Source organism: Athene cunicularia (assembly GCF_003259725.1).
Source record: "Athene cunicularia isolate RWA chromosome 3 unlocalized genomic scaffold, athCun1 chr3_part1, whole genome shotgun sequence".
Classification (NCBI taxonomy): Eukaryota; Metazoa; Chordata; class Aves; order Strigiformes; family Strigidae; genus Athene; species Athene cunicularia.
In genome coordinates this window covers 92,593,400-92,615,450 of record NW_020799097.1, presented here as the reverse complement: position 1 = coordinate 92,615,450, position 22,051 = coordinate 92,593,400, and the positions used below count along the sequence as shown (strand labels likewise).

General features: G+C 37.4%; 1 protein-coding gene across 1 annotated transcript in view; it reads left to right on the top strand.

The window, feature by feature from the left end:
- KIF6 (kinesin family member 6) overlaps positions 1-22,051 on the top strand; it is a 175,774-nt gene that overhangs the window by 148,032 nt on the left and 5,691 nt on the right. Inside the window, exons 17-19 of the mRNA XM_026844613.1 lie at positions 11,019-11,103; positions 12,100-12,235; positions 14,803-14,891. Coding sequence (XP_026700414.1) covers positions 11,019-11,103; positions 12,100-12,235; positions 14,803-14,891 — 310 coding nt within the window. The remainder of the gene's footprint in view (positions 1-11,018; positions 11,104-12,099; positions 12,236-14,802; positions 14,892-22,051) is intronic.

The following is a 22,051-nucleotide window of genomic DNA, read 5'->3' as shown; positions in this document are numbered from 1 at the left end:
AAAGGAAAAAAATACATCCAATCTAACATGGAAAAAAATCTTAAATATGGGTCTTTGTAAGGCATCTGCTTCCTTTGTATGGATTTCAGCATTAAGACCCAGTTTTATCAACATTATTTAAAAAAAACCATTGTTTTCCTAGGTTTTGTAACTTGGATTTTAGAAATAAGATTTTATATTTTTGCTATTATTCAAAGAGCTGTTCCCAAGTTCTTTCTTGAGCAAATTTCCTGTGAAAAAGCCTATTCCTCATAAAAAATAAAGTGATTAGGTGAGTCAGAAATAATAGATATATTTGAATCCACAGAAATGCATACCAGCATTTGATTTAGTGTGGCAAATGCCTAAGAGCAAGGATTTTGGCATCTGTTATTTTTATATTTGGATTTGTAACACATATTTAAGCAAAAATAGGGAGCTTTCTCCTTATCTTTATTCCCTCTATAGCTTTGCCTACATCCTCTTTTCCTACATTTTCAAATTTACATACCTGTTCTAAAAATATTAGTATCAACTTATGCCCTTGTTCTTGCTGTGCTATGTGTTTCTTTACAGTGTGTTTCATTCTGCTTCTTCACCTTTCCTTGATTAGAAGTGAAAGAACGGCATAAAGAATACATACAAGAATAAATCAGGTGCTGTATAATGCATCAGCGTACTACTGAAGGAATAATCCAGTGTTAGGAGAGGATTTCAAATAAACTATTCCTCCAATTCACTGGTCTGTGGTGCTCCAAGTAGCTGCCACTACCATATATCCTATATCTGATGGGATGCAAATATGTTGTCTGACACATTTGTGTGTATCTGAAGAGGTAGAATTAGGAACTGCTGCTCCCACCTGTCCAGAGTGAGATATCATAGAATTACAGAACGATTTGTGTTGGGAAAGGACTTTAAAGAACATCTAGTCCAACCTTCCTGCCACAGTCAGAGACATCTTTCACTACATCGGGTTGCTCAAAGACCCATCCAACCTCACCTTGAACCCTTCCAGAATAGCACATGCCACTCTAAAAGCTGGGCCACCATTGTTTATAACTGATGTGGATATAAGGTATGTTTAGGAAGTGTATGAATGTTCTCTCTGCAACCACTGCCGCATCTTACAGACATGCATATCTTTAATTAGTCTAATAATTAATGTATGTCTTGAAGTCATCTGCTGTGATCTGTGTGAATGGAAAGCACATAGCACTTCCAAACTGGTGGTTTGCATCAGAGTTAATCTCTTATTTAAATAAATCCATATTTAAATACAATGAGCTCAGTTTCTTTCCCTGCTTTACAGCTTGTAACTGAGATGACATTTAACTTTGTTCATATGAAGCAGGAGAATCTTGATCTGTACTAATGCCACGAAATGAAGAGACCCAAGTGTTTTCAATCACAAAATGACAGCAGCTGAGGAAAGTGGCAGTCTGTATTTTCCTCATACAAATCCAACACAGTCCATGGAGAATAATAGATGGCCTGTTTTAAGACCATCATTCCTGATGCTGAAAAATGTCTTATGTATGGGCTGCATAAAGCACTTTAGAGAAATAATCTGTTCAAAGTCCAGAATTTTAAGATATTTTTTTTTTTTTTTACAAGAGGTAAAGCAACATGTCCCCAGCGCTGCTAGACATCCAAAGGCGCTTCCTCTAAAACCACATAGGTGGGTTCATGTATTTCCAGCATGTAAAATATGCTACTTTTAGCCAAACAAAAAAACTCACAGCGTAGTCAGTTTGCAATGGCCTCAGAATAAGGAAGATATTCCTCTTAGAAATTCGTAATTTTGGTATGCACAATGTTTCTGTGTGTTATGTTCTTCTATACGTTTGTGCTTGAAATGTCAAGCAACAGACGTTTTTGTAAAAGTTCGCTGTTCTTGTCCATGAAGGCCACTGATTTTATTCCTAGGGTGACCTCTAGTGGTACCAAGGCTTTTTAGTGATGGCTTTCATTTCTTCAGTCCTATTTCAAAGGAAAAAAATATCTGAAATGCTTTGCATTAAGGTTTATTTTTGGAATTCTGAGACTGACAGGAAGCTGGTAAGATTGTGCTTGTCAAAGAGGATGATGATTTTTTACTATTAATAAGACAAAGATATCAATAGCAAAACAGGCTGAAAATTCAGAAACCAGTGCCTTTTTGCATTTTTTAAAGTAAGAGTTTTACTCTGACAAAGATAAAGATATTTCTGAATTACCTTTGTGCAATTGTTGTAACATATGAAGTGTTTTTAGAAATATTTACCAAATTAAGCAAATGCTTGAAATATCAACAGACAATTAATTTTTAAAATATCTGTAAGTAGTTACATAAGATAAGTAGATTAGAGGATCTTTATAGCTTCTTGTTACTGCAGTGTATCTAAGTCACTGTAGTTATTCCAGATTTGTCCTGGAATAATAAAAATAATAAAAATAATAAAAATCATAGCACTTAGCCTATGGTAACTGTGAAGTTACACACCACAACAAACTTAGTCTCTTGGGTTTACATGATATTTTGTGCTTCAAGTCAGCACAGTATATGACTAAACGCTGAGCTCCTGAAGAGCTTTTGTATTTTTGTAGGTATCAAGTTCTTCTGTAAAGATGATCACAATCAGGAAAAAGAACAACCATGGATTCAAAGCTGCAGATAGACAAGCAGCAATGATTCCCTTATGGCAGTACTTGAGGTTTCTTAGGTAGTATGTTTTGGGTTTCTCCCAGTATTATGTAGGAATTATGTTTAAAACTGTAGGAGTATGTTCTAATAAGAAGACATTCCTGTCCCTTCAGGCCTCAAGATCACACAGACCTTTCTTTTCATAGCTTCTCTTCAGTCTTTCTAGGGTGTTTTGTAGTTCTGTTTTTTGCTATGTTTTTTCTGTTACTTCTTTTAGCAGGTTTTACTAGGTGCAATGCTAAATTCTAGAGGCAGCCATAAGTTTTTCCTTTCGTTGTGTCTTCAAGAAAGAGAATACTGCATCGTTACTGGAAATCTTTGCAAATATGTTCTCCTGAACTGTTAGAGACCTATTAAGCTTCCCATGTGACCCACTCAACTTCAGCTTATCAGATCTCAAAAAAGAGCAAAGGCATCTTTGGATCAAGTGATATTTTTATTAGGAGTCATGAACTTGTAGCACAGCTATCCAGTTCTCAGTTTTATTGACACTGACTTCAGCATTTCACTGTTGTTGGAACAGCTTGCTGTCTCTGTAAGCTTTCTTGCAATAGGTATTTCTTCTGAAATCTGCAAAGTTCAGTGTGAATTGCATTATTATTTAGAGACTCCTTCTGATGACTAGCAAGTAAGCAAGACAGAATCTGGAGATGAAGCTCTCAGTTCTCTAATTTGGTCTACTAAAATTAAGATATTAGGAAAAAGATGCTGTTAAGATAGTTACACATTGAAAGAGGACATCAGAGAAGTTTGCAGGATCTTCATCCTTGGAGTTTTTCACGACATGTCTGGACAACCTAGTCTGATTCAGTTTTCACCCAACTTGGAGCAGTACATTGGACCATGCAGCTTTGCAAGGTCCCTTCCAACCAGAATGATTCTGTAATTCTAAGACAGGACTTGAGGTGGAGTGAGCAAAAAATAAATTTGGCTTTATGCACACAGCCTACTGATTTTAGTCCTAAGCTTGTTTGCTTTAGCTTCAGTATACCTCAGAGTAGCCTCTCTCTATTGGCTCTAAAAAGCTGGTAGAATAGCTAAGAGTAATATTCAGTTTAAGGTGCTGCAAACTGCTTTCTTCTGGCCATGTCCAGTGGATGTGTTGGGCAGTTTGACTAATTTTGTATCAGTCAGGGTTTCCTCTGCGAGGGCTCTTTGTAATAAACAAAAGTTCTATTATCTAATGAACTGTAAACAACAAATAGAGCTCTTTCACATCTGTATTTGCTTTGATTTGTTCAAGGTAAAGGTCAGACCTAGAATAGCAATTTCCATCTGACCATTTAAAGAACAGGACAAGGAATGAATAAGAAATAGCATGGCTAATGTGATATCCAGTGTTTCAGAACAAGCTGCAAATCTGGTGAAAATCTTCCATTTTACATTTTCCCCAAATGGCTAAAAGAAGTTAATTCACTACTTCTTTGCTAAAAATGTTTTGCATGTTTAAGATCAAAGAAAATAATTACTTGGAACAAGTAGTTACTAACAATATCCAAAAAATGTGCAGAGGTTGGATATACTTCTCCAGATAAGAATCTTGTGGATAAGTTGTAACTGTTTCTGGATATGTCAGGATAGTCTCTTCTCAGTATACAGTGCAGTGTAATTCAGCCAACAGCTACCAGAGCATTGAGCTCAATGTCTTTTCCTTCACAGGTCATAGGAAAGGGCTCTCTGAGTTATGAGAAATGCCTAAATAATACCCATATATTCCTTGCACTTTCTTAAGCTGGTAGCCCAGCACAGAGAGCCTGCAGTTGTTCTGCAGCTACAGCCAATGGGTATGTGTGTGGGAGGATCAGCAAAAGTGTAGCACTCAATGTGGGATATGAGTGGGCCCAGCAGGGACAGAGGGTCCCAAAAACATGATCTGGTCCCCTCAACTGACCAAGCTGTATATGGTCCTGACCTAGCACATGTGCTAGAACACATCAACATTCCTGCTGACATGAAATCCTATGACTGTGGCTTCAGAAATTTTTTTGAAAACTTGTACATCATAGCAACATTTAGAAAAGCATTCAGGAAACTCTTTTAGAGGGCTAATGGAGTAGCCAGGTGGGAGAGTGTAAAAACAAAACTTCTGTAGTACTTTGGTCTTTATTGTATACTTAACTGAGGTGGAATCTTAGCACATATCTCCACTATTTGCAGAGAAAAAAAGATCTGTAATAGAGGCCCTCAGGCCCAACACCTTTTGTCTCATTTAGGGCAAGGTTTAAACTAAATACTGTACAGGGCAAGCCCATGCTCATAATATATTGATTTCACCAACAATGGTGCATTTTTCCTTTCTGTTTTCCATCAACTCTTTTTCTCACTTGAAGATGAAAGGTCTCTTACTCATACCTTGTAGCAGAAAGATCAAAGTTGTTAAGCTGATATTGTCATATACATTTGTTTGGTTAGTATTCACCTCTTGAATCAAGTACAAAACCTCTTTTATTGTCTAACTTGAAGTGACACACCATTTGCATGACACATCTGTACCTATAAACAGCTGAAACAGAAGCAGTTAAATATAAAACATGGATGCTTATTTTTCCTTAATATTCTTTCAAATGACGTTGCTGTAAATTCAGTGTACAGTCCAAAATAAATGCTTTTGTACTGGTAAAACACCCATTGTTTTTAGAAAACATTAGACCTTTTGAATTGATCCCATAGTTGTTGTGTGCATTGTATTCCTAAATGTGACCTGCAAGCACAGGATTTACTGTGCATGCCCATCTATATTGCTAATGCACAGTAAGGCTGGCACTTCTCAGAACTGAGAACTGTACATCTGCTTATATGAGAATCCCCAGCAAGAAATATGCATGCACTAAGTTTCAGTATCTCTCCTGTGCTCTGTGGCACTCAGTGTGACTGCGCCTTTAGCACCCTTAGGTATTTCTTATTCTCAGTAAAGTTGTGCTATATTATTCTCAGTCAAGTTCTTATCTTGACCAGGCATTGCTTTACAAAAGTTACAGTGCTGTCTGATTGCAACTGTGGTCTGCACATTTGTGGCAGTGCATTCCTAATGTCTCAGCTCCATGATAAGCAACCAGTTTCAGAAATTTCAAGAAGAGCATGACAAAACTTAGCAAAGAGGTTTTTTCTGTGAAAGCTCTTGGATATTGTAGAAATGAATGCTAACGAAGCCTGGAAAAAATAGCTCCACTTTCCAGGTGTGCATTGGAAGTCAGTTAGTTTGAGCCAATATTAAGCCAGTAAAATAATAACCAATACAATGATACAAAGAAAAGCAGCCTACTGATGGACCATTTTACTAAATTCAGTGATTAAAATAAAAATAAAAATCAACAAAATACACATACCCTTAATCCCACACACATGCACTAACTTGTAAAGTGCTGAAAGTAGGACAGTTTGTTTTGATATATGCTCATGACCAACAGGCTAAAATTTTTTAAAATTTATTACATTAGGATTAGGGGTAAATTGCTCTAAAACCCACAATATCAACTCTTCCAGACGTTAGGGTATTTTTGTTTTCTGCTGAGTTTCATTGTGCATATCCATCTTTGCTTTTGTATAAAGTATGCATGTGGTGCATGGTGACAAACATAGGCTGACATGGCCCAGGGGACAAATAAGAAAGAAGAAGGGAAGAATTACTTGTAAGCTGATCCTGAATAACGATGGGTAGTTCTTTTTAAAAAACCCAAATGCCAGCATATGTTTCAATTTCAAAGCACTAAAGCCTGAGTTTGTCAAAAACTGCAAAGCTGATAAATAAAGCAGTAAAAATATTAACTGGATACTGAAGTCATTTCTAAATTTGGTTACTTCAAGTAACTATAAATTTAATCAGATAAACACAAGACTGTTCAGAGAAAAAATAAAAAACTTTGACTGTGAAAGTACAGCTGGAGGGCAGGGCACACTGTTATTTGAGGCACAAGACAATAAATCCCTAGGAGTCTGACTTCTAGGATACACTCAGGTCAAGAAATATATGAGCACCCCAGAGAGTATAAAGTTTAGGGTCACAGAGAGTTTCTCGCAAAATTTCTGACTGTAGACAAGAATCTGCCAGAGTATTTCAAGTTGTTGCCAGCTTGCAGTAAACTATGGTGATAACCTTTGGTATCTCATGCTAGAAATAGTGTTTTTCATTCATGCTTGCCATACTGCTTTAAAGTAGTGATCTAGTAAACAGGTGCTATCATTTGTTTCTGGTACTGTGTGATGTGGTGATGTGGAAAGTGGTGTAAAATTTACCGCTTCCTGTGCTCCAAAATTGTCCCTTTCATTAGAATAAAATCATTATATCTAAAAATGCCTCTTACAATCTTTATGAAAAAAAAATCTTTATGATATGAAAAAACACAAATCTTTATGATATGAGCTGAGTGTCAACTCATGCAGAGCTCACCTTCCTCTCTAAGCAGGCAGCTGGTATCAATTGTGTCCTGTGCCTCACTTTATCAAGCGGGTTGTATCTGAAGATGAAACAAAAACAACTACTCTCAAGATAAATATAAAAGTTGGTAGCTATTTCGCTATCCAGTGCAGCACTGTCAAAATCTCTTCTTTACATCGTGTGACTCAGTACTCTTAACAAAAGACTTCACAACATAGTATTCATAAGTTTTGCCACTCAGCAGTATGTACAATTGCACTAATGTACAGGAACTAATACTCCTTATGAGTACATTGCTGACTTATGCTAAAATAACTCTGTCGTATGGAATTGGATGGAGATATGCCAACAGAAACCCCCTAGTATATACAGAGGCAATGTTTTCCTAAACATGCATGTCATAGCTCCCCTGCAACCCCGAAACCTGGGTCTGCATTATCCAGGATCAAATTGCACCAACTGCATCTGTTTCCCAGGAGGTCACTGGGCCACTAGAAGCGCACGTGATATTGCACATCAGCTGAATGGCTCATCTCAGTTGATGCACTTAAAACATAGACCTAGACTGTACAATGAAGTTTCATATGACATACTGTCAATCAATTAATTAAAAGTCAACCATAAATGAACAAAGCAGATACCTCTTTGTGTTGTTCTGTGCAGCTGCAGAAATGATATCTGATAGTTAATATTTCAGCAGTAGGACCTCTGCACTTCTTAATGTATTGCAAATTTTTTTAATGTGTATGGACAAAGGTTGGCCTTCTGAATTTTCAGGTTTTCATAACTTACATGCACTTTGTATATATCTGGTTAATACATAGATAAAATTATTTGATATTTTAATTAATTTCTGTTTCTGTATGTGCAGGCAGATATATACTATAAAAGGATACTTTTTAGAGGAATAAAAACCTGTAGTGAAAAGAAAGTATTTCTTCTTAGGTATCTATCTTAAATTTGTGAGTTAATATTATGTTGTCTATATTTTACTGTATATTCACTCAGTTGCCCCTCTCATGTTATTTTAAAATAACTGCACCTGCATACTGAAGAATACTAACATTAGACATGAGTTACAATGAGCCAGTAACCTCTGCCTTAGCTTCCTAGCTTCAGCTGTAGCTGAAATTGCCTGTGCTGATCGGAGGAGAGGGATGTCAGGCAGCAGCAGGAGCCCAGGGGCAGAAAGAGGCCACTGCAGGATTCAGGAAAGGTGAAGGGGAGAGGGGAGACAAGAAGTAGCGGGGAATGAGAAGGCAGAAGCAGAAGCAAACAGAAGGGTTGAAATACATTCCACCAGACCACAGATCTCTTTTGCCTGGAACATCAGGAAAGATCCATATGCCCATCTGTATATATATTACGGTAGACAGATTCAAAAAGGTCTAGTCTTTAGAGTATGATACTCAATTCACAAGCACATTGTTGCAATGAGCAGGCCTGACAAAAAGCTGAAATGGAGACTGCAGCAACATGGGAAAAGACACTGGAGAACTTACAAAGCAGTGACCAAGTAGTCATGTCCCAGATTTGACTTACCACTGGACTTCACCCGACACAGTGATCAGATCTCTTCCACTTTTGTGACTGGAACAGTGATGGATTTTTAAGTTTTAACCACTTACTTGATGAAATATCCAATGCTGTTCTTGCTGCTGGAGCCCCACGAGCATGCAGTGTACTCATCTCCTTCCATCCTGTACATATATGAAACTGTGCTTTTCACCTTACCACAGCTGTGTTTCTTACTTTCATCACCAGCATATTGCTAGAGATAACGGGTGTAGCTCTATTCAGGACTGAGGATGCTGTGGCCTCTGTATGATAGAGGTACTTGTCTCATATAAAAGTATTATTATTTCTGAAGGTAACTCGCAACCAAATAATATCTTCTACAGCATGTAATCAGAAGCAGAAAACCATTTTTTTGGTGTTTTTTTTCTACATAAGTGATAAAATTCTACAGAAGTTTGGCAGCCCTTTCAGAGCTAGTGCAAAAATATTTTTCCAAGTACCAGCAATCAGGGAAGGACAGCTGCAATGTTGTGGCCTTGCATCACTCTGTAATGACTAGCAGAGTTTGGTGATGTTTTCATGTAGGGAAGTCCTCACTTCAAAAACATCATTAACATTTTAAGATGTTGCTGTCTTCCACTCTATATTATTTCCCTTTATTATAAGGAGCTAGAGCTGCTACTTCCTGAACCCAGAGACCATAACAGATTGTGCAGATAGGTCAAATGCACTTCAGTCTGCTCAGGAAGAATCCCCTTTAACCACTGCTGAAGACTGCCCAAGCTAAATCTGACTGGCTTTGTATGGAAACAGAGTAAGGATGCTCACATGATCTGTGGGCATGGCTTGGTTGGGAGGCAGTAACTCCCTAAATAGTTTCAGTTTATTCCAGAAAAGCACGTTTCTTCCAAGCCTGGATGCTGTGTATTCATGAAGGTCAGAACAAGCGTGAAGCCTCAGGAGCTGTGCAGTGAGTGTCTCCCCAGAGTTCCCTGTGTAGCTTTGCAATTTCCCACATTATGCCTTCTCCTGAGGATGAAGTCTGACAAATCAGGAAATCCCGATCCCCTGTAATCATTGAAAGGTTTACTGCTTTCCTTAAAGGTTCTGGCATGATCATGATGTCCTTCTTATTATCCATTGTGTTCAGGTATAACTTGTTATACAATGCCACTGTTGTAGCATCTGCTCTGCCATGATGTTTGTACCTCCTAGCTTGCATATTCCCTTTAACATTCCAAACAGGTTATTTTTTAATCTTTTGAGGATACCTTCTCCACCACAAATGTCTACCCCTATCCTTCTTTTGTAATCTGCACATCCAATAAAGCCTTTTGATGTATGAAATAAGAATTGTGCATTGTTTTTTTCTACCTTGGTCTCCTGTATTAACATACTTGACCTAAGTAATCTACATGAAATAAAATGCTTTTCAACTTCATCTGTATTAAGCTACAGGGTGCTGCAACAAAAGATTAATGGTTTCAGCTGGCATGCTGACAGGGGGAAAGGGGTCATTACTGCCCTCTTGTTCCAGACAGAATTCCTCCCCTTGAAGAGAGGGTACACTCCTCAGGCCTCGTAACAGGTTGATGTAGAGTTTATTTTCTTGGCAGAAATAATAGAATGGAAACTTGCATGCATTGTACAGCAAATCTTTTCTTTCATTTTCCTCCAGTCGAAAGGTTAAACATGTTTTCTTGGAACCTTAAACTGTTCTCATTCATCCTGGAAATAAACGGTTGTTATACTAGTAGGCAACTTTACATTTCCTTTCACTGCTGCATATATAACCCATGATGGAAAGACTGTTTTGCCATCTCAGAATAAGCATATTGTGCGTTGCATGCTAACTAGCTCTGCTATAGGATAGGGAAGTCCTAAACTGCTTTCTTAGGTTAACTTAGTTTACTCAATGTATTTCCTCAGTTCTTTACCTCAAAAAAATTCTCACATAGTTTCAGGACATTTTCCCTATTTATAATAATTGTCTGAATTTATTGCTTGCCAAAGTTAATTTCTCCTTCAGGGTTTGTCTTTTACTCTTCTTTCAGTTACTCTATTTCCAGGCATCAGCATGGTGTATCTTCTTTTCACAACAACTTTGCTGTCCTGGTCTTGAATTTATAGCCAAAACTGGCAGGTTGAATGCATCTAGTAGGGTTTATGACAAAGATTAACTTTTAAAACTCACTTTTATTCATATCTAAAATGAATATTCCAGTCTTTACTGAAAAAAAAAAAAAAATTAAAAGCACCTTAATTCAAAACACTAGTTATTGACTGTCTCTTATACTAAGGCCTGAATAAGGAATTTGAAGAAGCATTTCCAGAGGAGAGAAACAGTTAATGACCCCCATTTCATTACCTATCTCTTTAAAAATAGTTTTTATTTTAATTAAAAGTTGCTTCTTTTGACATCTTCTGGTCATTGCTTACCTCTGGTCATTTCTTCTATAGCTGTTTCCAGTCCTTCTGAAGAGCTAAATACATTTGATCCAGTAGAAGAGAAACTTCGAACACAAATTGAAGAAGAAAAAAAAAGGTATTACTTCTGCCTCAAACTTCTGCCATCCTTCAGAAGATAAATTATACTGATAGTATATTCCGATTACAATTCTGCACACCCAGCTACCCTCAGGGTTTTCTCTGACATTTTTAAAATGTCAGCTTTGTTGTTCACTAATAGTTTTTAAATATGTGTAGATGCTGTTGGTTTGTCTGTAAGATGCCACAGTTCATGAGAGAGAAAAAAATTATGTTTGGGCTAATGGCTAAAATTAAATTAAAATGCTTAATGTCTTCCCTAAGCATTAGTGTTAGAAACTTGTTTGAATCCAAATGTATTGTGAACCTTTTTGGTAGATTCAGAAATGTCCTGCCTTCCTTGACCTAAGGAAAACCTTTAAGGTGTGCAGGATTGACTAAGTGTAAATAATATGCAGAATATGTATTAGTTAACCAATCCTTGCTCTAATGTTGCTTTAGCCAGGAGGATAAAAGAAAATAGATGCAAGGATATCAGTTCTAAGTAATTTGCTAGCACTTATGTTATGTACAATCTGTGAGGAAACTTCTGGCTATTTCATACTACTGATAAATCTTCAGCTATATGTTAGACAAGAGCCCTCCTTAATGAAGCTTCCATCTGAAAGGGGAAGCAGTCTCAGCTCCTATCTGAATCCCCGCTCTGGCAACTAGTTGTTTATTAAGGGTAACGTGCTGAGAAATCAAAATAAATAATTGACATATTTGATTGAACCTGCAATTTAATTGTTAATCAATATTGATCCATTGAATTTCACGGATCTCTTTAGTGAAATAAAAGCTTTGTGGGATAAGTTTCTTGTACTTATCGTTCAGTGAAGCTCTTATAAACTATAAGATGTCTCTTGCTACCACCACTCTGTCTCTGCTCCCTGCATCTCTGATTGTTATATATCCTTTAGTAGTTTAAATCTGTAACTGTTCTAGATAGTATAAAGCTTTTTTCAGATATGTGCTGGAAGATCTGTAATACGCTTTCTCCATCTCATATTAGTTATAAAACAATGTTCAATCGCTTGAAAGAGCTAAAGGTAGAGATTGAGCACCTGCAGCTTCTTATGGAAAAAGTCATGGTGAAACTGCAAAAAGACTTTGAAATCTGGTGGTCTGAAGAGGCAATAAATCTACAGGTATGAAATTACTTCATAATTCTTCCATTTTCATGTAAATGTAACATCATGAAATTACATGAAATGTAACGTCAATCATTTCTTAAAGAAAGAGTGAATTGACTAGATGGAAAGGAGTATGAAGGATGGGATTTGGGACCTGATTCACCTGTGCTTATGCCAACATAAATCACACAAAACTAATGTGAATTATGCTTGTATGAAGTTAACAGAAACAAAGCAAACCCCTTGCTTTTTGGTCTATTTTCTGTTTTGACATTCCCTCATTCAACTTGATTGAAAGTCAAGAATGATCCCAAAACGCTGAAAACTCTGAAGGATCATAAAACAGAGAAGTTTGGAAAAAATAATCTTTTTTACTGCTAGCAAAACTATGATCTCATCAGGTTTATGACATATGTATTAGAATCAAGAATCACAGATTCATCTAGGTTGGAAAAGACCTTGAAGATCATCCAGTCCAACCATTAACCTAACACTGACAGTTCCCAACTACACCATATCCCTCGGTGCTATGTTGACCCTACTCTTGAACACCTCCAGGGATGGGGACTCCACCACCTCCCTGGGCAGCCCATTCCAAAGCCCAACAACCCGTTCTGTAAAGAAATGCTTCCTAATATCTAGTCTAACCCTTCCCTGGCACAACTTGAGGCCATTCCCTCTTGTCCTGTCACTTGTTACTTGGTTAAAGAGACTCATCCCCAGTTCTCTGCAACCTCCTTTCAGGGAGCTGTAGAGGGCGATGAGGTCTCCCCTCAGCCTCCTCTTCTCCAGACTAAACACCCCCAGTTCCCTCAGCCGCTCCCCGTACGACCTGTGCTCCAGACCCTGCACCAGCTCCGTTGCCCTTCTCTGGACACGCTCGAGTCATTCAATGTCCTTTTTGTAGTGAGGGGCCCAAAACTGAACACAGGAATCGAGGGGCGGCCTCACCAGTGCCGAGTACAGGGGTCAGATCCCTTCCCTGTCCCTGCTGGCCACGCTATTGCTGACACAAGCCAGGATGCCATTGGCCTTCTTGGCCCCCTGGGCACACTGCTGGCTCCTGTTCAGCCGGCTGTCAATCACACCCCCAGGTCCCTCTCTGACTGGCAGCTCTCCAGCCACTCCTCCCCAAGCCTGTAGCGCTGCTGGGGGTTGTTGTGGCCTAAGTGCAGACCCCGGCATTCGGCCTTATTTACACTTGGCCTTCATTTACAACATACAAATTCCTCTCTCAAAGTAAAATATTGTTTCTTAAAAACTTTCCTACAGTGTTTTTACCAATGAGCCCTGGGGTATGTCCATACCAGTGCACAGGAGGAGTCCCTTCTGGTGCAAATTTTCCATATGAAGAAGATGGCAGTCATAGCTGCAATGTAGACAAATCCCAGCACATGTAATTGGGTTGTACCTTCCTTTGTTTGTAAAGACTCCAGTAACCTTTCAGCTTTCCTAAGCTTCCAGAGGGTCAGCAACTCCCAGCACAGAGCATGTGTCCCCTCAGTCTCCAGCTGAGGCCTACCACTGCCATCACTGTCTCTTTAAGAACCCTGGAGAAATAGAGTGCTCCAATTTAATAACCTGTGTAAAAATGAACTAAAGAGATGTCATTTTAAACAGTGTATTAGAAGTTCATAACACAGTCAGTGTGAAAGCTACAGTTTCACAAAAACAGGAGATACAAGAGGGTCCGGAGGGGGATCAACTGAAACAACAGCATAGCTTTTTTATGCTCCCCAACACTTTTTTAATGTCTTCCAAGCAGTGACATGGCATTTCACAGCAAAGCACTGTCCTGAAATGCACATCAGCCTAATGAAAAAGAGTGCTGAGTGCAATCCATTCCATATAATTTATTATTAACTGGAAGAAAAGATTTACTCCTTGAGGAAAAGTTGTTATAAATAAGTTTTTAGCGAGTATTTTGTTTAATTCTCATCAGTATAAACTTAAACTGTGTTTTTAAGAAAACATCCTGAAGTAAATATGGAACTTAACACAAGGAACTTAGTTATCCCTATAGTTGCCACCTAACAAGCTTAACTTCAAGTTATAATTGCAAAATACTTTTCTGGTTAGAATCCCTAACCACATTAGTTGCAAAGAGGATAATGTTTTAGTCATCCTCCTGTCTAAATATTTAGGTTTTTCAAAGCAATGCAAGTAATATTCTTGAATCCACTGGAGCACATTTTTCTCTGTCCCTTAACAGGAGAGGTCCAGGATTCAGCCTCTCATAATTCATCAGTAGAAGATTAGAAAACTGGAAAAAATAATTGGGATTGATTTCTTGGATCTTGACCTATCTATACATCTGAGCTCCCTAAGAAACTGAAATCGGTGAACACATGCTGTTACGTATTAAAACCTGTAACTTGAGCTTAAAAATACTTGAACCAATCCTAAACACTTTTCCTTTTGTTCAGAAGTGTTTGTCCAAGTGAAGAAAATATCATGTGATTCAGAATCTGTTTTCTGAATGAGTCATTGCCTACCTTGTTATTGCTGAGGCCTGTAGGCCAATATTAAGCATTCTAAAAAAATCCTATCCTATATAATTTTGTTTTTCAATCTAAACCCAGCAGGAAAAGCCATTGATGGTTAGCTCAACAAATACCATGACTGTTTATCCCCAGTTTATCAAATCTGTGCAACATCTATCAACCAACAGGTAAACTGGTCATTTTTGTCTTCCTTCCTTACTTGTAAGAAAATGCATTTTTAGTAGAAGTTCACCAGAATGCTTCTGAAAATATCACACCCAGACACTGCATTTCCAGTTACAAGAGAAATGACTGTGTAGAAAATGAATTTTTATCATTCAGTTAATTTGCAATCACATTGAAGGTAGCTTATTGTAATTCATTTCTTCTGACTTGTTGGTCCTGGGATCTTGGAAACCTGTCATTAGGGACCCCATGACAGGTAGCTAAGAAAAGCAAGCCTGTTATCAGTCAGTTTTGCTGTATGAGGAGACTATCTCCTTTGAATTGTATTCCAGGGGCTGCAAATCAAAAAAAAAAGATTAAAAAACATTTTAATATATATGTTGAAAAATGTCCTGGTGTTACATTTATGCAGTGTATTCCACAATGAAGTTGCATTTGATATTGTAAAACACTGGTGCATCCTCTACAGTAGGAAAATGTAATCATCTTCATTGTTTCATCATCAGTCACTTCTGATTTCAAACCCTCTAATTTAAATTTGCAGTAATAGATCTTTCATAGTCTTCAAGCAGAGTACAGGAAAACACATAACTGAACGTGCAGGTTCCTGTATTAATTGACAATAAATGGAGCTGTTGTCTCCCCTTCTCTCTTCCTCCCCACCTCTCTCTTGCTCTCCTTTTCTCCTGCTCTCTCCATACTTCTCATTATACAGTTAATCTTTCTCTGGTGAGTGGCTTTACCTACAATTTTATAACAATATTCTACATAAATGATGTTTCCTGCTTTGCAGCAAACACAACACTTCTTACATACCATTAAATAATGAACACTGCAGTTTCTTAAAACTGTAAAATATATTCTAATTTTTATTGTAAACTGTTGTGTATTTATAGTAAATGTTCCATATCCAGTAGACAGAATGAAACACATAATCCTCGAAAGTTGTTTAAGAAGGCATATTCAGATGTCTCAAACTTATGAAAACCGATTCTAGTCTTCTCTATGTTGCTTCAATTTTTATTCTGTGTTCTCTCAAGACTTAGGCACTATTACCTTTGCAAATGGCTGGCAGGATTTAGGCCTATTTTGAGCTGTTCATTTCTAGTTTTAGGTTGAAGGTTACTTGTCCCACAGAAAAGCTGATGAAACAGAACATGAGAGCATTTTTGGTCTAGCTTAGCACAAAGTCAGCCAAATTGGCTCAGACAGTCTGTGACTGTCACTAGCTTTGTACTGAATTGAACCAAGGACCTCTTGCACAACCTCTCTGCCCTGTTGTTCTTGGGAACAACAATTTCCTGTTGGTGTACTGATGCAGTGCTCAGGAGAGTGATACCCTTTGCAATCCAAGCTAGAATTAAAAAGAACATATGATAATACCCAGGCACTTTCCACTGCAATGGGAGACTGGTCTCCAGGAGTGGTGATTTCTCCTCCCTCCACCCTAGCTCAGAAACAAAATTGCATGACTGGTTTCTTTATAATTTTCTTTTAAACTTTTATTTTGCATGCCTTTACCATTTGTGCTTATTACTGGAGTACGGGTCTCAGAAAATTGTGTCTAGCATTTTAAATAGAACAGGGAAAGGTGCCTGGTTGCTTTCAGCTGCCAAGCTACTTCAGAGACCTGTACTCTCCCACGTGGTCTCTTGCAAAAAATCACATGTTCGTTGTAATGAACAGTTTCTGTGTGTCTAAGTAATAGACATGTTGACTGTGATTGACTGGATGATCCTAGCGTACATATCACAGACCCAGAACATTCATCTTCTTGAACCTAAATTGTAAAGGGAGTCGGGATTAATATAGTTTTGTTTTCCCAACCACTTTATATTAGGCTGTTTAAACATATTTTACACAGGTACATTTCCAGTGTGATGTATATGGAAGTAGGAACACTATTGCTGCTTTTTGTGAGGCAGGAGCTGCAGGCTTAACATCCCACTGTGCATGGAAATTTACTTTTCCCCCTACTTGAGGCAATAACATTTTAGAGTAAAAGTTTCCAATTTCACGGGCTTTAAGAATATAACAGTAGAACATTTATTTCCCAAGGATTTCCTTGACCCCAGTTGACACAAGAACTTCATTTACCAGTTTCCATGATTGTGTAGGATGAGCCCAGGGTAAAATTGTTCCTTTTGGTTACGTAGTCCCAAGATACAAATGGCTTTTTGTTTCTAACTCACTTAGAAATCAACAATCTCTTTCCCTGAAATTATATTGCTGTCTTCACCCAGCAGAATAACTTGTCACAAAAGCAGAAACTGACATAAATTATATGTGATATAATGTGGTGTAAATAAAACCTATTTCCAAGATGGAATTCAGTTCACAGGTGTGTAGATAAAAGATCTAAAACTTATTGGGCTGCATGTCAGAAATCTAAGACTGCTTTTGACAAGGTACGCAGTAAAACCATTCAGACAAACTCCTGAGTGTGAATGGATATAAATACAATCTTCAGGATTAGAAGAAATAAATTCTCTATCTCAGCATATAAAGGATATAGGCATATTCTGTAATATTTCCTGAGATTTATAAATGTGTTTGAACAAAATTCTTTGATCACCTTCCAGTGCACATGTATGATTATTGTTTGACACAGTCATGTGACCAGAGTAAATTAAGCCTTGGGATTGGAATATGATAGCCTCTAATTTTATTTTATGTTAAATCAATTTATAATTAAAATAACAGGGAAGAGAAGCTGGTAATCCTTTTGAGGCTTAAGAAGGATACACACATATTGTATCTTGATTCATAGCCAAACATCTATTTTTCAATTGAAAAAAAAAAAAAAAAAAAAAAAGGCTGAATTGTTAAGCGTCAAAATGAGTCTGTGTTAATGAAAGAATTGAACAGTGAACATTTCTGCCTTAGTCAATAAGGGTTGAAAGCCATTGGCTTGATCCAACTCCCACTAGAGTAAGAAGCAAAATATTGACTTCAGTGACCACAGAGCTGGAGTGAGGAAAAGGGTGACATAAGTGTTATCAGTGGGTTTGTCATGAGAAAAACATTTCTGCATAAGAAAGGTAAATTCTTGAACAAGTTAATCACATTACCAAATCTGATATGCTTAAAATAGCTGAAACCAGTAGTTTGTATATTGTAGAAGCTTACAGACTCATGCTCATTAACCTGTTGAGTAGATTCAGAAGGTTTCCAGACTATATTTATCTTTGCATATCCTTCATATGAAGGCAGCAGAAATATTAAATCTCATGTGATCTGAAAATATTACTTAAAATGAAGAACAACTGTGCAAAGTGGAGAAAGAATGACCTATCTCTATATTTCAGACAGAAAAAGGTCTGATCAGCAATCCCATAGTCACAGTACAGAAAGAGAGGAAGAGCAACTTAGAATAATAGTCAAGAACTTATTTTATTCAAAAGGAATACCTAAAAAAATCCCTCAAACTTTAAAAAAGTATTCTCTGTTTGTCCATACTGTCTCTACCATAAAGCTGTGGTGCTAACTGCAACTCGTACTGCATGTATGTTTATGTCTCTTAATGGGTTTCTGTCAAGTCTGCAAGAAGTCTTAAAATGCATGTTGGGCTCAGCACTTATGTCTGCTCCACTTCAGAATTCAAGCACAGCGCTTTATTCATCCTCATATAGTCTTCTCCAACATCATCTTTCATTTAAGAAATTTAGCAGATACATGTCTGTTCAAGTTACTTCTCTCACTGAATATTTAATTTCACTAATGTTGAACTGTTCTTGTATTCCCCTTGAATCAAACAAATGTTGGATAGTTATTCAAATCTTCTAAAAAATTTTGGATTTTTTTCCTTCTCTCAGAAGGAATGCATTCCTTTTTAATTCAGTCAGATCTTTCTTAACTTCACTTGTCCCCTTTTCTAAATCTCATTTGCCCTATTCCAGCAAGCCCCACGCTATGTTCAATCTCAGACTCCTTGGCTTTCCATCTTCTTCTTCAAAATCTTCCTGTCACTTTAGACTCCCTTGGAGATATTTTCAGATAACTCTTCATGTTCTCCAATGACTTTGAGCTTCAAATTTTTTAACAATTATTGTCCTGGATTGCAAAATTATATTAATGCTATAATTATATTAATGCTATGTAAAACAAGGGAAATGTTTACATATTTTGCAGCAATTTCTGTGATAATTTTTCATTCCTGCCAATTTTCCACAGTGTTACATGATGACAAAATATAATCTGGGAATAACATTGCTGATTAATGACATTTCAAGGGTTTTAACATTCTGCTGGTAACAATTTAACTTGAACAATTTATCTATGAATTTACAAGTTAGGCCAAATTTGATTTTGTAACCAAATACTAAAACACTCAGATTTCAAGCAGCTTGAATCTTGCCTGCCTTTACACAGAACATATGTTCCCCTCACATCCAAGGCTCACATGACTGGAGAACTGCAGCTGAGGTTTTTTAACATTGCAGAGGTTGCACACCTTCAAATTTTACTTTCCCTTTTAATCTATCTGATTTTCCACTTTTTTTCAGCTGGAAAATCAAGCATCATACCATGACATCCATCATCTTTCCAGCTGCTCTACCTATGTGCTTGATGAAACTGGTCAGTCCATGGGACAGTTGTCTCTGGACCTTGGGTTCCTGCAGCAAGGGAGACACTGTCACAACACTCCATACATCTCCCTAGCTGCTGCCCCATGCCTGACTGAGACATATACCCGCAACAGATGACCCACCCAAAAATGCAAGTTACCCACTGGTAACTTGAAATTTTGAATACTAGATTAAAAAAAGAAACTGAGACATATGACGTTAACAGACTATCTTTAATTTCCAGAAAAAGCAGCAGTTTTACTGAAGCTATCAGGAAATGGTGCTTTGAGACTTCATAAATTTAGCTCAAGGAAAAATCAGATAGATTCAGAAGGAAAATGGGAATTATACATTGTCAGAAGAACCTGAATAATGTTAGAGTTTAGGAGACAGACAAAGAGACAGGACTTCTGCACCTCGTATGCCCATCCAAATCCAAAATTGTGATCCAGGAGTGCCTATTTACACATTACAGAAATGTTGGTTGGAAGGCACCTCTAGAGATCTCTTGCTTGAAGAAGGACTATCATCATACTAAATCAGGTCAGCTGTGGTTTTATCTGTCTTTGTCAAGAATCCTGAGATGTCCAGTCCTTCAGGCTTAACACACAGAGAGGGGGCTTGTTACCCCCACCCCATACTGTCATAATGTCTTTCCATTAAATTTAGAGCAGTACTAGCAATTTCTCACCCTTTCTTATCACTGGAACAGCGGAGAACAGTCCTGGCTTCTAAGAACAGAATAGGAGCAAGTTGCCTCTGAGCATACAAACTACTGCACAGTAAAATTACACTTTTTTGTCCCCTTATGATTCAACATATTTTGGAATAATATGGAAACATTATCTGACCTTCAGTATGAAAGATGCAAATTATCACCATACAGGCCATCCCTCTAGCCAAGGGATTAGAAAAATCTCTGGGATGTGTAAAACATTTGAGTCCTGCCAAGCTGAGGGACTCATTTGTTAGATTAGTACTCTAATTGTTAACCTCTTATATGGAAGCAGAACTTTGAGTCATTACAAAAATAGTTATAACCTTCCTTATAATTTTCCTTAACTTGCAGGCAAAGAATTTCTATCCCACAGACAAAAATGTCTGGCTGTAACCAGACAGGAAGAGGGTAGAAATTTAAGGTGCATATCTGAACACATTAATGTTAACTTCTGGTTCTGGGCATCACCTCATTCAGTCTAAGGGTCTTTTTTAATATCACTTTCCTCAGGTGCCCAGTTCTTCCAGAGCACTCTAAGGCAAGTTTTAACATACTGTCTTGGGTCCAGGAATCCACTTGGAAGTGAGATCCCTAGAGGTCAAAACCTGTTACACCTGTAGTGTCTATTGTTTTTTTTAATGGATCTGCATATATGTCCCCTTTAAAATGGGGATTTAACAATTTTGGAGAATGATTTTCATTTATATTCAGTGGAAAAAAATTAGTTCAAATATATAAAGTACTGCAGCTTAAAAATAAATTACTTCAGTTGACTCACAGCATTTATAAAATTATACATTCTGTTCATGACAAATAAAAAACAAAGGAGCTTATTTCAATGAAATCAATTAAAGAGGATCACATTAAGTCACATTACCTTAAATTTGTTGCAGGCTAGGAAAAGAGTCATGGATGGCTGCTATGGTTCAGTTGATATGTAATGATTTATTAAACCATGGTTGTATGACTTGGATGCCTCAGTATCTCAGGGCACAGATGCCAACTCCTTTTAGAAAGTTGAATTTAAGACCCTAATTCACTTAGTTTTTAAGAACTGCCAAATCAATGGAAAAAATGTTCAGGAAATCCTAAAGCAGAACGATGATGTGAAGTTCCCAGATATTGTTAAACCACATTGTAGGTAATAACATCACACATCCTTTATAGCTCTTGTAATATGTAGGCATAATAAAGTATGGAATATTATTAACATTAAATATGATATCGCTTTAGTTGAATTAGGCTGGGTCCAGAGGTTATTTTAATCCATTTAGCCAGGTGCAAATGGTATGGGACTCGAGGAGTTAAAGAGAAACATTCAGTAAACCTGGAGCTCTTCATTTGAAAATGACTTATACTCTTGGGCACAATATCTTCTGCAAAACTGAACCTGGCACAGTGTAAACCAGTAAAATGTTAGTAATAAATTTCTTTCCTTTTTCAAGTTCTCTGCCAGAAATATCAATTCATCAGCCAACGATGAACAAACTACTGCAGAGTTAGAAAAGCAAGAATTTGCCAATCCTGCCATCTACTGGAAAAGTCCTAAAACTGACTAATTCAGTATTTCCACTCAAGATTGGCATCAGATCTGGCAACATACCCAATCCCCGGAGAAAGGAGATGGTGCCTAGACATCCCATGGCAAAAGTCTTTCTTCCTAGTGGAGAGGATCCTTGATAGCGATATCTGCAGGGACAGGAATGCACAACAGCTGTTTGCAATATATTTGGCTATCATCAACATGCCACATCCCAAAGACCTCAATGAGTTTTTATCCAGTCTCTCACTGATTTCAGTAATAATTTTGCCTGACTAAAGAAAGAATGGAAAATGAGCTAAGGCCTCACTTGGATACTAGTCAGTTTGGGAATTA